Source organism: Megalops cyprinoides, chromosome 9 (genome assembly GCF_013368585.1).
Source record: "Megalops cyprinoides isolate fMegCyp1 chromosome 9, fMegCyp1.pri, whole genome shotgun sequence".
Lineage (NCBI taxonomy): Eukaryota > Metazoa > Chordata > Actinopteri > Elopiformes > Megalopidae > Megalops > Megalops cyprinoides.
Genome location: NC_050591.1, coordinates 23755385 through 23772013, shown reverse-complemented (window position 1 = coordinate 23772013; position 16629 = coordinate 23755385). Strand labels below are relative to the sequence as shown.

Sequence of the window (16629 nt, the reverse complement as noted above, 5' to 3'; positions counted from 1 at the left end):
TAAATAATATGCTTAAATGTTCTTTCAAGCAACCCAAAATATTAAATAAGAATATTTTTAGAAGAAATAATGCAAATGAAATGTGCTGTATATTCGTCTCTTTATGTCTTAAAAGTCAATACAAATGTTCGCATTTTACACCCAGACATTCCACATCCCAATCAAGGGAGAAGGCTTGGCCTACACTGCCGCAGCAAAATATTTGCCTGCCTATCATATCCGCTAGGTGGTGTCCTTGTTTCAAGCCGTCTAGCTGCGGAATTTAAAGCGTACTACTGCAACCCGGCTTACAACATAAAACGCTGCCTTTTTAATCATTGTACATTTACTAACACGAAACAGTCTGTCTGAGTGATACACTAGACATTCAGAATTCATACCTGTTATCAAATGATATTTGAATGGTGCCATTATAACATAAAAAGGCACACACACAGCGAGAGAGAATAGAATGCATAAAATAATAATAATAATAATAATAATAATAAAACAATCCACAATTCACGTTTGTAGGCCACAGTCTAAAAATCTGAGACCAAACATAAATCATTCCTACCATAATGACAATAGTCAGGCAGAATGTCATGCTGAACACTGTTTAATAATATGTCACGGAACTTTTACCGTGTTTAATCTCTTAACCAGAACTTTTGGTAAAATGTCAAAAAGAATCTGTACCTCACGAAGCATGTGTCTGTAAAAAAAAACGGTGCAAGTGATCTACAAACTATCCGAATTACAATTAGTCTCGTTCGTTTATTGCCTCCGATTTAGTCCACACAAGAAGAGGGGTGCGGTTAATGATTATTTTACTTTTTTTTTCGTCCCGTTCATTCCCTATTTGGATTGACAGTCACGTCAGAGGGAGAAGAAACGCCCCCTGGCAATGTGTACGGAGCGCTGCTCACTAGATTCAAACACTTATTCCACAGGGAAAGAGTAACTTGGACCCGTGTAGCACGAAGCAATTGGAACAGCGAGCGACAAATGAGACAAATGGCTAGCATTTTGTACACGGCAACTTCTATTCTTTTTGGAATTTCCACGTTTGTTTCCCCGGCACGGATTTATCCTCCAAATGAAGGTAAGAAATTGGACCACCGCAGGAACTGTTTTGGAGTTTTTGTGGGTTACTACATGAGGACGCAGCACATCAGTCGCACTTTTTCGTTGGAGGCTCCGTCCATGTCCCGCACCATCGACTGCCCGACGTGCGCGACCAACCAGAGGACAAAATTAAAACTGTGCGTTTGACTGCATTAGTGTTTTTAGCCGTAGACGCTTTATACCGAGAGCTCTGCATGTTGCTGCTTCGTGGGTTCTCTTGAGTGCGGAGTAGCCTAGGTAAACGGGTGATTTTGCTTCTTGGAATTATCGAAATCCCGTGTATAAAAACGGGGACCGCGCAATAAAGACTAAAGACTGTAGTAAAATACTGCCACTACAGACGTATGCCGCTGTGTTGTAGCATATGATTTTTATCTAAAACACCCATGGTCTTAATTTCGGTAACAAACCCAAAACGAGACTCATGCTCAATATTGTGCCATGCTACTGTCTGAGGGCACTGAGAGGCGATTCGTACTGGTCTGAAAGTACTTTTTAAAGGTCGAATTCAAGTATTTATATTCATACGAGTGTTTAAATTCGTGTATCAAGTTGTCTTCTTGATATCTGACTTAATATTTTCCTAATTGTCCTGAAGCGTTATGTTTCCCTCAACAAAATATTGGGTTGAAATTCCTCAGTCGAACGTTCGTCAAATAATGCACGCATTTATGTTTTGCATGCCTACTCAAGGAAGAAAAACAGTATATAATTGTATATGATGAGATCAAACTTAATCCAATATACAAATAATTTAAATAACGTAGTGACTATAAAGTTATCATAAAGGCATTTAAGTGTCAGTTTGCATCCAAGAGCAAGAACACTCGGTGCTTTTGAGACGTTCAGGTTATGTTGCATTCAAGTCACGACTGCCGCGCTGCTCTTCCGAAGTCCAGCTTTACAGTGTATGCATGCTATTTGATATGAATAACATTAATCGAAATGGATCATTTATTATTTTGCTTCTCGATTTAACAAATATGCATGGCAAACTCAAAAGTCTTGCCGTCCAAAGGCTCGGCGTCTGAGATCAAACCAAGACGGCTGGCTCCCGTCCAGCACCCCCCGATGAGTTTTTATTATATCTTTCCGAATGCCTAACTAACATTGATAGGCATTGCACATCAGATTAAATTTACACAATCACAAACATTCTCCCTTTCCTTTCGGATTGCGTCTTTAAAATACCTCCATAAAGATTTCTTGTTTCATTTATTTCGAACACATGTAATTGGTAATGTAAAGGTGCGTATACACCTGTGCGTAGGTCTGTGGGTCTCTGCAAACATGCTTATATATTTTATTTTCTCTGGAATTATTCTTAGCTCTGACATCATTCCAGAGCAGTTTAGTACAATGTGTGGTATATTGAGCATCACGCACGTTTGTTTTTGTGTGGCGCAGATATATTGAAGGACTCGTAGAATTTTACGTTTTCTGTTTCAAGCGAGCGGGGAAAATATTAAAGGATCACTGTCAAATATGTTACGTCAAATATCTTTGTGACTCATTTTTCGTCAAGGGAATATACAGATATTTCTTATTGAAACGAACACGCAAGAACATATTCGTGTAACTATCTATTAAACTCACATTATTATACATTAACACTGTCCAATAATGGCAATTCGCATTAATTTTCTTCCAGCGATTGTAAGTAATCACAGTAATAATCACAAATTTATTGTGGCGCTCTTTATGCTAAAATACTTGTTAGCGCAACCTATGGAAATGTGTTTGTCTACACAGAGTATGTCCTAACGGTGCATGTTGTTTCTTTTCTCTTTCTTTCTTTTAGTAACATTGTTGGATTCCAGATCAGTACAAGGAGAACTAGGATGGGTTGCGAGTCCAACAGAAGGAGGGGTAAGTGTTCTCCTAGTGAAATATGCGGAGGTAAAGGTAGACATGGACATTTACACCCCCCCCCCCCCCCCCAAAAAAAAAAAAAAAAAAAACAGTCCGTAATAGTCAGATTCATGGTAGATACTTAATTGGGCGTCGGGTTTCCTGAATAGAAGGTGAATTGGAGCGTTCTTTGTGGAGAAACGTTATATCCTTTTCCCCAGATAGGTGCAGGGGGAAGGAACTTAGGGACGCAGAAAAACCCGGTGCTATGAATGGAGTCAAGGGAAGCCAATTTAAATTATTGCCACAAGGATTACTGGCCTATAAAATGATAAGGAATGCGATCTGGGTTAATGGAGAGGTTACCGTCAAATTGGAATATCTGTGGTAGCGCTGGCAGCAGCCTGTAACTGTTCAGTTTGCAGAGATAGCAAAACTGCCTAAATAGGGCCCTGAGGTGTACAACTTATTGAATACAAGTTCAATTGTTCTCTGGATTCAAGCGGAGGGGCACGGTTTATGATGCTGAGTGTTCACGAAGAAACCGTATTGAAGCGGTGGCACCAAAAAATTTGCAGTACAACGCGGTTACTTCATGGAAAAATACCAGTAAGACGGCCCATAGATACATTCTTACCCAGCTTCAATACAGGAAGTTAATATATTATCAATTTGTTACACGCGTCATATAATATTCACATCATAAACCCAGTGTAAGTGTTTTTTGGCATACCGTACAGACATTAATTCACCCTAAACTCTTCTGCAATTTTTAACCAGATAAGCGTTTTGTATTCTCAAAAGAGTAGCTAAGAGCGATAAGATTTATTCACTGTTTTGTAACCACTGTAAAAAGAAACTTTCTTTGTAACACCCACCCATTACTTTTTTCCATGAACTTGGCTAGCTGGTCCATATGGTTTGGTACAGTGTAAGGGCGCGCAGTGTCGTACCCTCACACGCTTTATACCCTCCAGAGGGGTTACTGACAGGGCCCTGGCAGCGCCGACAAGCACGCATTCAGTCCCCGATTACGAGCAATTGCCCCCTTTCTCTCACAATCGAGGAAAGGTACAGCTTTATCGCCGTGAAAGCTTGGTTTCCTCTGTAGATCAGGCAAGGGGGGGTTGGGGCACACATCTTGACCACCTATCTATACGCTCTGTTCTTTTCAGGCTCTCTCGCGAGGGAGCCGAATTACTGGACCATAAATTATTACAACCAGATAATAAGCACACGTTAAAAAGGTGAAACGCAGTGACTGCGATCCCAACTGAATAAGGCTTTTGCTCTTTCTGCGGGTTAACGCTGCGTCTTTCAAAATGGAACGCCTGCTAGACGCGGCCACCGGTCTGACCGGTCTCATTAAAAACACAGTAAATTCGAAGACTATTTTTAAACTCCATTGTGAAAAATTTAAGAGTACATGTTATGCTCACGATTCACGAGCTTTCAGAGAGCTTCTATCTGTGGACTCGGGCAGGCCTTGGACAGATGATCCCTTTTCACAATGCTAGAAATTCCAAACGTCGATATGTTTACGCTGCTAATATAGGCTAAGTATCATTCGTATAAATTATCGGCTAAACCGTAATTCACACCTCTGAATTGTTTTTTTAAATACTACATTTATAAGCCATCCATAATCCCTGATTTAACTCGGGATACAAAGTCTGTGTTAACAGAAGTGTTGACTATCGGTAGCCTGTTCTGTAATTAAACCTGGTTCTGTTACTACAAGGCTTTTTACCAGCTTCCCGTGTCTTCCGATTTTCATACAAAAAGCTGCTTAAAATTGTCAACAACAAATCGAGGCCCAGTAACGTTTTTGATATACATATGCATGTGTTCAGTTAATTGCAGGGCAGCGCGGTATACAAAGATAATATTAATCGGTTTGCCGTCTCCGTAATTTTACTTAGCAAATGACCTGAAACGACGGGCTTTTTACCTCACGTAAACAGTGTTAAACTCTTTTTCCACCCGCATTTATACCTATGATTGTAATACATATTACACTATCTTTCAAGTTGAAATATTTAAAAAGATTATCAAAATAATTAAGGAGTGCAATTAGGCAATAAAATAATTTTTTGCGATGTTTATTTTAATTTTTAAATTTCGTCTATTTAATTGTGAAATAAGCCTTATTTTTGCTGTATGTTTTACACTTCGGAAGTTAGAAAATTCTTATCGGTTGCTGCAGTGAGACCACCCCCTAACATCTGTTTGTGTTTGTGCGGTTCCCACAGTGGGAGGAGGTGAGCATCATGGATGAGAAGAACACACCCATCCGCACCTACCAGGTGTGTAACGTGATGGAGCCCAGCCAGAACAACTGGCTCCGAACTGACTGGATACCTCGAGGGGGCGCACAGCGGGTCTACATCGAGATCAAATTCACCCTGCGGGACTGCAACAGCCTGCCCGGAGTCATGGGCACCTGCAAGGAGACCTTCAACCTCTACTACTACGAGTCCAACAACGACAAGGAGCGCTACATCCGGGAGAACCAGTTTGGGAAGATCGACACCATCGCCGCCGATGAGAGCTTCACCCAGGTGGATATCGGGGACAGGATCATGAAGCTGAACACGGAGGTGCGGGACGTGGGGGCGCTGACCCGGAAGGGCTTCTACTTGGCCTTCCAGGACGTGGGTGCCTGCATCGCGCTGGTCTCTGTACGGGTGTTCTACAAGAAGTGCCCCCTCACAGTGCGCAACCTGGCCCAGTTCCCTGACACCATCACGGGGACTGACACGTCCTCTCTGGTGGAGGTGCGGGGCTCCTGCGTCAACAACTCGGAGGAGAAGGACGTCCCCAAGATGTACTGCGGGGCAGACGGGGAGTGGCTGGTGCCCATCGGGAACTGTCTCTGCAACCCCGGGTTCGAGGAACGCAATGGAGAGTGTCAGGGTAAGGACTCGCTGAGTATCCACTGATCTCCTCTGACTGTGGCAGCTATCCTCTCCCGCTCACTCCCCCTCTCTCTCTCTCTCTCTGCTCAGGTTTTATACGTGTATCAGTCTTTGTAATTGAAACAGTGATGAGTGTAAATGGACTAATTAGCTGTCCCTCTGGGATTTTTGGGGGGAACGGGACGTCAGCGTCGGATGAGTGGTTCAGGCTAGCTCCAGGTGCCTCGTGTGCTAATGCCTCTTTAATCCTGACAGGACGAGTGCTGCGAGTGAGCAGCGGCTACAGCCTGGCACCACTTGCCAGGTTTATTTAATTAAGGGGGGGCGCACTTAAATTCCACCATGCAAAGCCATTCAGCAGTCAGCTGTATCAGCGCTGCTTTCATCGGCTTTGTTCTGTGCATGTATCTCTGTTTGCCTAAAATGTTTTCGGAGCGAGAGGTAATTTGATTTTTCTGAAGTGGGTTGACGTGTGCTTGTGAGCAAAAGAAAGGAAGACATTTTCTTGAGAGTCCTCCTGCTTTGTTGGTGCCTCATTGCGCATGAGTGGTTTATTGGTAAATTCAATATTCTGCTGCCATTTCTCTCCTCAGTAATTATTTCATTGAAAGTGGCATATTATGTATAGATAGATCAAGAAAGTGCTGTGGGGAAATAATGCAGTGAAAAATACTGCCAGTGAAAAGGGGCTTAAGTAGGATCTGGGTCCCTTAGTTAAATGTGAATGCAGCCTATGGATACACTGATGGAGATTTCCGGACCTGCCGGTGTGGATTATTTGTTTGAACCAAAGCGTGATGTTGCTCTTGTGCTTATTTGTGGAATCAGCTCTAATTAGCTTGTGGGCAGTGGGTTTTCTTTTCTCAAGAGGATGTGCAGTGGTTATCGGGATGAGAAAATATGCTAAAAATGAAGATGTGAAAATGGCAGAGGTGATGGAAAATATGGGAGAGAGAGCTTATGTTGCAGACGCTCATGGAACAATTCTTGAGCGTATCATTGTTGCTTAGCCATCTTTGATTTTTGGCAGTGATTAAGTAGTATGTTGAGGTGCTACACAAGGCGGGTGGTGTGAGGATGGTTGGGAGGTGGGGTTGAGCCTTGAGGATGGGACTGTTACAGGCAGTTTTATGGCCCAGTTACCTCCCCCTAAAGGCAGTGGGCTGGTCCCAGAGGGGGTCAGTGCCTGGCCAATGTGATTAACACAGGCCTAGCCACTACACTCCTCTTTATTTATGGACAAGTGCTATCTCAGTAGGCTAATTGCATGACAAATACTGCTGAAAATTTAGGACCGGGGGCGTTTCTTGTGGGCAAATTTTTGGTGGAGGCACAGGCGATCACAGATGGTGGGGGACAATTTCGGGTGGGATTCCCAGGCGCCTTTTATTTTTGGGCAACCCGGGTGCTTCTGGGTGGCAGAGACCAGCTTCTCTGTTCTGTTTTCTTTATGGTATTTCAAAAAGAACCAAGGGAGAGAGGGAGGAAAGGAAAGAGGTCATAACTCACCATGGACCTCAAGATCTTTTCAAATGGAGATGGACCAGAGTGTCACAATTTTTTTTTACGTTTTTTTTTCCTCAGTGTGGTTACAGAGCCTAACTAATTGTAACATGGACCATTAAAACACAAGTACCACCAGAGAGAGTTGTCTTACATACATCTTTTGAAATTTGGACTATAATTCTAACAGCTCTTGTGTTATTGGCATGCAGTAATATTTTTATTGAGGCAGTGCTTAGTAATGTGTGCCTATTTTCGGCTGTGCTAGAAAATACTGCCTTCTGTTAGCCCATGTCTGTACCTGTGTGCGTAGTAAGATTCTCATGCAGGGTGAATGGCAGATTAACTCATTGGATTGCACTGAGGAGATGCATCAACCAGTCTCATCCTCTTGGCGAGAGGTTAAAAGGTTGTATTCTCTCCCAGCCTTGAAATGCAATGATTATCTCTTTAATATTTCCATGTGCGACCTAGTGGAGAGGCTGTGGGCCAATAGAGAGGTTCACCTTCAATGTGAGGACTGTGACAGGGAGGGGGCTCACCCAGCAGGGTGTCCCAGGTCCCTGCAAAAAGCCTATTGATGGGGGGACACAGGGCCCGGACCCCAGCAGGCGTGAATACGGCCCTTCTCCTATTGTTGGGGTGGTGGGGGCAGGGGGAGCGCGACGGGATGAACACTAGAGGAGGTCAAAGGTGCCTCACTTCCTCATCCATCTTCCCCCCGTCAGACAGGGGTCAGGGCTAAGATTGATTAAGACCTCAAAAGTTTGACAGCTGGGACTCTGACGGGCGCAGAGTACACCGAGGCAAGGAGCAAGGACAGAGGGGCCGTGGGCCGAGGAGGGAGAGAGTTTTTTGTTTCGTCTTTTTTTTTATTTTTTTAACCCATGGCAGTTTACTCACTCGCTGGTTGTCTGCCGGGGTGTGGGTGTGGGGTTTATGGAGAGGAGATGAAGCCCGTGGTGATAGCGGCTCAGGCGTCACCTCCGGCGTGAGACGTGACAACACCCGCAGTGCAGTGGGCACCAGGCGCGATGCTGGCCTACTGGAGGTGCCAGACACCATTGTCCACATGGGGCCAGATTGCCAGTTCATGGCCAAGTTGCAAAGCCCTTCCCTGCCCTCAAAAAAAAGTTGGAAAAAACTTATTGAACTCCACTGTAATGCTAGAGCTGAGTCAAAAAATATGAAAGCAATTATGGTGTTGAAATCACTCCATGAGTTATTAAAACCAGTTGAATCCTGAGAGTGGCTGACAGACCCAGACGTGGGATGGCTGCATAAGTCCTTGACGCAGGTTACAATGGAGATGTAAACATTCTGGTTTTTAACGTCTTATTTCCTTCTTATATTGCTATCCACACCTTTTTAGTATGGCCTCTTTCAGGTGATGAAATAGGGTACTTAACAGACAGGATTGGCGCTTTCCTTTTTTGACCAGCAGTGGAAAACTGTGATAATGGAGTGAAGTTTCACACTTTGATTGGGAGTGAACATACTTAAACCACAGTTCCTAACTATTAAACTTTTTTTTTCTTTTTCTAATTACTTAACTGTAGCATTGAGGAGTCTGTTAAGTTGCAGCCACCAGTTGCGACCTGGATCTGGTCCAGACCTCTTGGAAGTAGTCTGTGTTTATACTGCAGAGCTGGGGCAATATGGACACGGCCACCCTGGTCTCTGTACTGGGTTATTTTTATGTATATATAATATAATGTAAATTCACAGTGATTAAAAATGTGCCTCAACACCTCTTTCAAAGTCCAGCATAACAATCAAATTAATTAATTACGTATAGTGTATTTGGTTCCAAGTGCTCAAAAAACGGCATTGGCTTCTCCCTGCTTATCAGTGAAATTAGTTTGTATCTCATGACTGAGTCCTGATGCGTGGAAAACAATTATACGGCCCACTTAAAAGAAGGGTAATGCGAAAAAGACCAGAAAGACTGAGACGGAGTGCGCAGGCTTTCATGGTGACAGTGAGCCGGATGCTATATTAGATAGCGTAATAAGCATGACCAAATAGCTTTCTCCCTGTCCCACAAACCCCCCCCCCCCCCCCCCAGCCCATATAGTTACTCTCCTATAGAGTAATAGGCAGATTGATTATTTCAAAAGCCCTGTATTTGTTTATCTCATCACGCTGTCTGTAATTGTGAGCAGGTGTGTGTCTCATCATACTCTGCAGTGTTTTTTTTCCCTCCTTTTCTTCTTCCATTGTGTTAAACAATAGCCGGCCCTTGCCAAAATGTGCCTCATTATGAATATTCAAGGCCTGCTTTGGCTCTTGATGGGAACTGCGCGTGTTGATTCCTGTCACGATCCCCTCTGTTGCCGGTTATGAGTCGCCTCTCAGGCTGTGAAAGGAGGATTGTCAGCTGTCTGAGGAAAGGGGGTGGGAGGGGGGCAAGAAAAAAAGCTAACAAAAAAGTTTTGCCCTTTGGTTGCAAGCAGATTCCTCATTTGCATATGTTGTGTGTCCCCGCATGCAAAGCCAGCACGCCCATATCCCCCCGGCACAATGACCAGAGGAGCTTCCTTTTCCAAACGCAAGCCGCCTCCCCGCTTCTGTCCCCTCCGCCCACCCCACCCCACCACCATACACCGTGATTTATGCAGGAGGCTGATGATTTGGATTTCATGCAAATTAATTCAGTCCTGATTGAACTCTCCCTCTCTTGCTTTTGTTTAAAGTGATGTGTATTTTGGGCAGCATCTTTTCTCTCCTATTTTCCTCTCTGTGCTTGTCTCACAAGTGCATGGTTTTTAAATGTATGTGTGTATTGTGTGTGTGTGTGTGTGTATGTGTGTGTGTGTGTGCGTGTGTGCATATTCGTGTTTGTATGCTTGCTTTTTTGTCTCCCTCTCAGGTCTGTGGTGTTGCATTTTGCATCAGCACACCTGTGTGTGTGTGTGTTCTCCCCCCCCCCCCTCCCCCCTCCCCCACTGGTCCATCATGGCCGCTCTGCGTGGTTCTGACAGTGCCCTGGCAGAGCTCAGCTCGTCCGTCTGCAGGTGATATGGCGGCAGAGTGAGATCCTGTCAGTGGGGCTCAGCGTGCCGCGCGCCCGCGGTTTGACAGCAGAGCCGATGGGATGGGGGGGCGGGGAGGTTGACGGCCAATCAGGGCCCATCTCAGGTGTTCCTAATGAAAGCTCCAGCTGCTCATCAGCTGTCCCGCACCCCGGTGTTTATGGCTGGATTACAGCCTATCAGCACGCTCCGCTCCTGCCGGTGTGTTTCCTCTTTTGTTTTGCCACTCAGTGTTGAATTTTCGTCAGTCCCCTTTTGTGTGTTAAATGCACACAGGGGGATGCAGAGGAGGTTTGTTTTAATTCACCATATAATCCCATTTGCCTTTTGTCCCTTATGACTGCAAACACACACGCACACACACACACACTCTCACACACATGCGTGTACAGTTACGGCCTCTGAACGCACGCACACACTGTTTTCTGATTGTTCCAGACTGGCTACAATTATTGCAGACTAACAGCCATTATATCGAAGGGGGGAGGCTGCAGCAGGCCCCATGACCCTCGACATGCAAGAGGTTTAGCCCGATTGCACACGCAATGACTTTAATGATTTTAAATGCCTATAATTACCCGCCACCTTTAATAGTGCTCTGTGAGACACTGTCAGTAAAATGGTTTAGCTCGATTAATTGGTGAAGCAGTGGGAGTGGTCAGAGACGTGCTGTTTTTTTTCTCTTCTTGTTTTGCGATGCAAAAAGTATGTACCCCTCATCCTCCTACTTTTCCTCCTGATTTTCCTATTGTTTTCATGTCTTTTTTCTTTCTTTCTTTCCTTTCCCTCTCTGTTCATGGCCTTTTAATCTGCTGTTGGCACTTTCTCCACCAAGCTGTCCAGTGCGGTGGCTGAAGTTGATTTGATGAGCTGTCCCCACGTACACCCCACCCCCCTCACGCTCTCCCCGCTGTGCAGCGTTTGGCTTGGTCATGCTCTCATGTTGGGCCTATATTTGGGTTTTGTTAAGATCCCTCCCAGGGAGGTCAACAGGTTAACCTGAAAAGGGAAAAAAATCCCCTCTCTTCATCCATCAGTCTTACTAGGTAGGGACTACGTGCTTTTTCATCATGGTTACATTGGCCAGGAAAAGCTTGAAAAAGCAGCCAGTTTTGATGTTTTGAGTAGGCTTTCAGAAGTGTAAAATCACCGCCCTGACAGAGAGGTGCGGAAGCAACGCTTGCCTGCTCCGTGTGTCACAGCTGATGCTTCTCGTCCTCGCTGCTGCCACAGCTATCTGAGGGGTGTCATTAGCAGTTGTCAATTAGTCACAAGTGGCAGCATAAGCAGATGGAATAATGAGATTATTGGTGCTGTTGTCATGCTGCATCCACAGAGAACATTAATGCTGGTGATTAATCAGAAGGCCTTTAGACTCTCCTCTCTGCTCTCAAAGAAGATCAACATCCTCACCTGCCAGCTCTCTGACACAGGGTGTGTGCGTCTGTAAGCCAACCAGCATCGCCTCACAGGTCAGCAGAGGTGGACTCTGTAGAGTACACCATAGAGAATTTTGTGTAGATGAGGATAATCAGAATGAAATAAGTTGCCTGGAAACCATTAGAGCAGGAGACTAAAAAATGGAAGCCGAAAAAAAGGTGCTGTTCTGTACTTTTTCGCTCGATTACTGTACTGACAGGGCTGGATTTGATCATGGTGGTGAACATGATGATTATGTAGGCCTCAGCCTTCAACACATCCTGGCACAGCTTTAAAACTATTTACAATACATATCAAGTAAAACATCTTTTCCACTTGTCTTGTTGCATTCAGGAAGCATCAGCCCCCCTTCTTTCTTTCAAGAACGTCTGTGATTCAGATATCATTACACTGGTGTCGAAATGGTTTTCCTTTGACTCACAGACTGGGCATCAATCACGGAGTTCCATGCTTTTCACACTCAGCACCGGCTCCCTGACACTAATTCATGGCAGGAAGAGGCTGGTTGTGAAGTGTGACTGAAACGTGTTTCCCCGAACGCCACGCTGCACTGCAAGCTGCAAGCCGTCGGGAACAGCTCATACATCTTCCTGGATACAGCCATCACAGAAAAACAGCTTTTTTTTGTTTCAGTCGCTTTTTTACGGTTTTATATTTTCTCCACAGCATGTCAGCTTTCAAAGCTTAAAAATCCTGGGCAAAGCTGCCGTCATCAAACCATTTGTGGGTTCTACCTAGCTGAGACCGTGCCCCAAACTGTCCTAGTACCCACATTTTGGGTCTTATCCTTGGGGTTGTGTTCATGTATGACAGTCTGCTATTGTCTCTTATGATTCTTCAGTTCCTCAGTTCATACTGAGGTATACCGTATCTCCTCAGGTGTACTGTACCAAGGGTTTGATGCTGCTCTTCATATCATTCCACAGTAGGTTTGCATATTGTTTTGTAGCAGCTCCCTAATCCTGCCAAAAATCTCACTATTTTTGTGTGCTGATGCCAATTTTTTTGCGTTTATTCTCTCTTAATGGACAGAGATGTGAAAATTAACCCTCACATACAACACTCCTGGATCTGAGTTGTGCCCCAGTCTTAATAATGTTCTTGACTAAGCAGTTTGTACAGTCCACATATGGGGGTATTGATCGTGTTCATACAATTGAGGATGAACACTTCCTGCTCAGCATGCTGAGAATGGGAAAACACCTTTTTCAACCGAAGCTGCCTGTCACATTTCCGTCAGTATTTGTTGGAGGTTTTATCTCCACATATGCCATAGGATTCGAAGATGGGAGAGTAATTGCAGTTCCTTTTAGATTCTAGGTGCATGTATGAGCACACCCACAAGTCTAGGGGGCTGGGGTTGCTTACTAAACCAGCACACTCTCCCATCAGCGACCGCGCCACATTACCCCCTTTGAAAAGCAGCCTCTCTTTGAAGCCAGGCTGGGAAGAGAGGACGATTAAAGCCGTCACTAAGCAAATTAGCATGTCAAAAGCCCCCGAATCAATACTCCCTCACCCCCCTGCTCCCCCCTTTCCTAACCAGACCCTCTCTCTCTCTCCCTCTCTCTCTCACTGGCTCTGCGTTAGGCCCTGTGCACTTTTTAGGGGTGCTCAGGAAGCCCCTGACAGCTGGGCCGATGGACAGAAAAGGGGGTTTGTCAATAGGGGCTCCACAGCCGAGACAGCTTGATCTAGAGAGAGCCCCAGTGCTAATCCGCAGAGGGCAGGGGTAGTTCATTTGGGAAGGAGAGGAGACAGAAAGGGCTGAAAAGGAAAAAGGGGGCCTTCGACAATAGGGGAGGGTCACCACACTGTGCATTGAGTTGATTGGAGGGGAAAAGTGTACTCATTCACAATTCTGTGTGCAAGTGGGAGAGAGACAGCGAGAAAGAGAGAGATGGGGGGGTGTTTGGGGGTGGGGGGTGGGGGGGGCTGAGAGAGGGAGAGATACTATTTTTTCATAACACTGCAGTTGGGAGTCTGACAGGGGTTTTTTGTACTTTCTCCTTCATCCTTTACTTTCACCTTCAGTTCACCTCCTTGAATACTAACTTTGATCTGACTGCTGAAGCACGATTTATCACTGATCCATATCTGTCGTATCTGCACCTCCTTGTTCCGCACGGCATTGAAATCCTCACACATTTTTCATATCAGCTTTATATTCTGTGAATGTATCATCCCTGTCTTATTACATGAGCATGAACCTGAATAGGGTATAAATAAGATGGACATATGATGGGCTAATCTTCCTGGTTTGCTTGCCGCCCTCTCTTTGTTCTTCCTGACAATCGAGGTTGATTTCAAACACCTTGACAAGTGTTTCTGCGTTTCATCTTTTCCTTGATTTTTATCTAAAGCTGTCTGAATTCTGCCAGGCGGTAGGTGGTCTTTTTTTCCTTCCGAGGGGAAAGATCCCTCAGGAATCAAAGGCTGGACTGGTAATCACGGCCCGATTTATGAACAAAAAAAAAAAGACAGACATTGAAAAAAATGCCATCTAATCTGATGGGCTAGCGTCTCAACTGAATGCACATTTTAATAAGAAAAGACCTTAATCAGGAACTCTGGGCCCTGGCAGACTGCATAACTCCCCTTAGTAAATATGATATACACACAATTATCTTGGGTTTACGCTGTCGGGACTTTGAGTGGAGGGAGGAGCCACAGGGGACTGTCATAGCTGCTGGCCTTCTTGCCCCTGGTCCTGACAAGATCATGCAGTAATCTGCATGTTTGTGTTATGTAAAAATCTGACCAGGTTCTGTCATAGATGGCACGTCCTCAGGATTGCAAAGCAAACGTCTTAATCCGGCGCTCTGTGAGATGCTGCAAAAAATTTTCCCTTGAAGTTGTATGCCCAGGGGAGGAGGGAGGGGGAGAGAAAGCGAGCGAGAGGGAGAGAGAGTGCTGGGAAGAAAGAGATCTAGTGCGCGCACATCAAAGCTAAAAACCTCCTTGCATTCATTTTCTGTCTGCGTTGTGCTGCTTTCAAAAGTGCCAAGTAGATTCATAAGACGGGGCGAACATCTCCATCTAGCTCTGTTAAAAAAGCATGGGGGAGAAAGGCTGTGAAAGAGGCACAGAGGCTGGCTTGATGAACTACCAGAGCTGTTAAAGGTGAAGGAGGGGTTGCAGGCCCACGGCTGTCTTTAAACAACCATCGCCTGATAAGTCACAACCCCTGTTAAGCGAAATCAATACCCCTCTGCCCTCTGCAGACAAGCAGTTCTTAAGAAGCGTTACATGGTACATTCTCGCCGAACACACATTTAAGAGGAAGAGTCTCAATCTGTCATTTTTTTGGCAGCTCTGCTGTCTTTTCTCTCAAAGGTTTATGGCGAAATACTTTACAGTTCGGTGTGCATTGCGCCACCATTGTGTTCCCAGGCATCGCTCCATGCCGATCTTTGCATTAGCGTTTAGTGTACCATAATGCATTAGCTGTGTAACCTGCTCTAACCAAAAGCCATTAACCAAAATATCATGTTGCGTCCGAAGCAGCCAGGTTCAAGTATGCTGGACCGTGGGGTTAATGCCTGCGGACCCACAACAACAGCTGACTCCATTTCTACTGGGGTATCACTTCCATTTGTAGATATGACCTCACTTCTGTTCTTCCCAAAGAAAAGAGTTCAGTTCAGTAATGCTATGAGAACACCAACATAATTGTCACACCTCACAATGTTTGTAATGTATAAGAAAAAAACAAACACATTTCTGTGAACCATTAGAGTTGTGTAATAGGACTACTTCACCCCATACATACCGGGATAAAGGTACTTCACTTGCGTTATGGAGGTGACATCGAGCGGGGGCGGGGGGTGAGATCTGAGCTCCTGGACATTGCACTTCCAATACACAAAGCCCTGGTGTTGCTCTTGGCAAATAAGACTTTCTATCCACCAGATTAGTGCTTAACAGTGCCAGGAAATGGGACAGACAGCAACCTGACGTTTACTGTCACAATGCAAACCAGCTGCAGCGGCAGCGAGCGGAGCGTGAAAAGCAAACAGCAGTGTGAGTGACGTGGAGGTGGTTCAAGCCGTGGGGAGGGGGCACCGTGGAACTATTACACGTGCAAATTATTCTGCCAAGGGCACCATCGCATATATTAGTCCAGTCAGGTCATCCTCTCAGGCTGTTGCTGTTGCCTGCTTGAAGGAGCAGGGACATGGCATCCACCTCTTAACACAAGGAGTCCTCCGTACTAACATAAGCGGCTCTCGGTAATGCCTCATTTCCGCCCATGAAGAGCTGTAGATGAACCTCAAACCCATAATGTACCGATGCTCCCAACAGTTTTCCCAACTCTGACACTTTCCCCTCCTGTGTGTTTCCCTACTTTCGCTGCTAATGGAGTGGCAGAACCTGCCTGTGTTTATCTGTGCGTGGTGTAACCGCCTCCTCAAACCCTGCATTTGCATAGGTCCCCCATTACACCCCCCAAATTTAATTAAAATGCAACTCTTTTACAACAAACAGTGTCACGAAAATATTCAAGATATTCCTTCTTGCTCTAGCCTGTTCAGTGCCTCTCTCTCTGGAGGTCTGGAGGAAATGCAGTAAGACAAAGGCCTGCATTTTTGAGTCTGTTTACCTCCAGATTCCCGCTGCACTGTCCGCATGCCAGATTGCTTACACAAAGCCTCTGGTGGCAGGGTGCAGGGGTTTGGGGGTGGGGGTGACGGGAGGGGAGGGGACTGGGGTCCTCTGTAACCTGCAGGGCTCCCTCTGTGATCTGTTGGAGGGTCTCTCCCCACTACATGTTT

The 16629-nt window shown here is 45.3% G+C and overlaps 1 protein-coding gene across 2 annotated transcripts in view; it reads left to right on the top strand.

Moving 5' to 3' along the window:
- The first annotated feature begins 879 nt into the window (after nt 1-879).
- Nucleotides 880-16629, top strand: part of epha4l (eph receptor A4, like) — a 48126-nt gene continuing 32376 nt past the window's right edge. For both annotated transcript variants that reach the window (XM_036537377.1, XM_036537378.1), the window contains exons 1-3: nt 880-1084; nt 2909-2976; nt 5211-5874. In XM_036537377.1, the coding sequence (XP_036393270.1) occupies nt 988-1084; nt 2909-2976; nt 5211-5874 (829 nt within the window). In that variant the 5' untranslated portion in view covers nt 880-987. The remainder of the gene's footprint in view (nt 1085-2908; nt 2977-5210; nt 5875-16629) is intronic.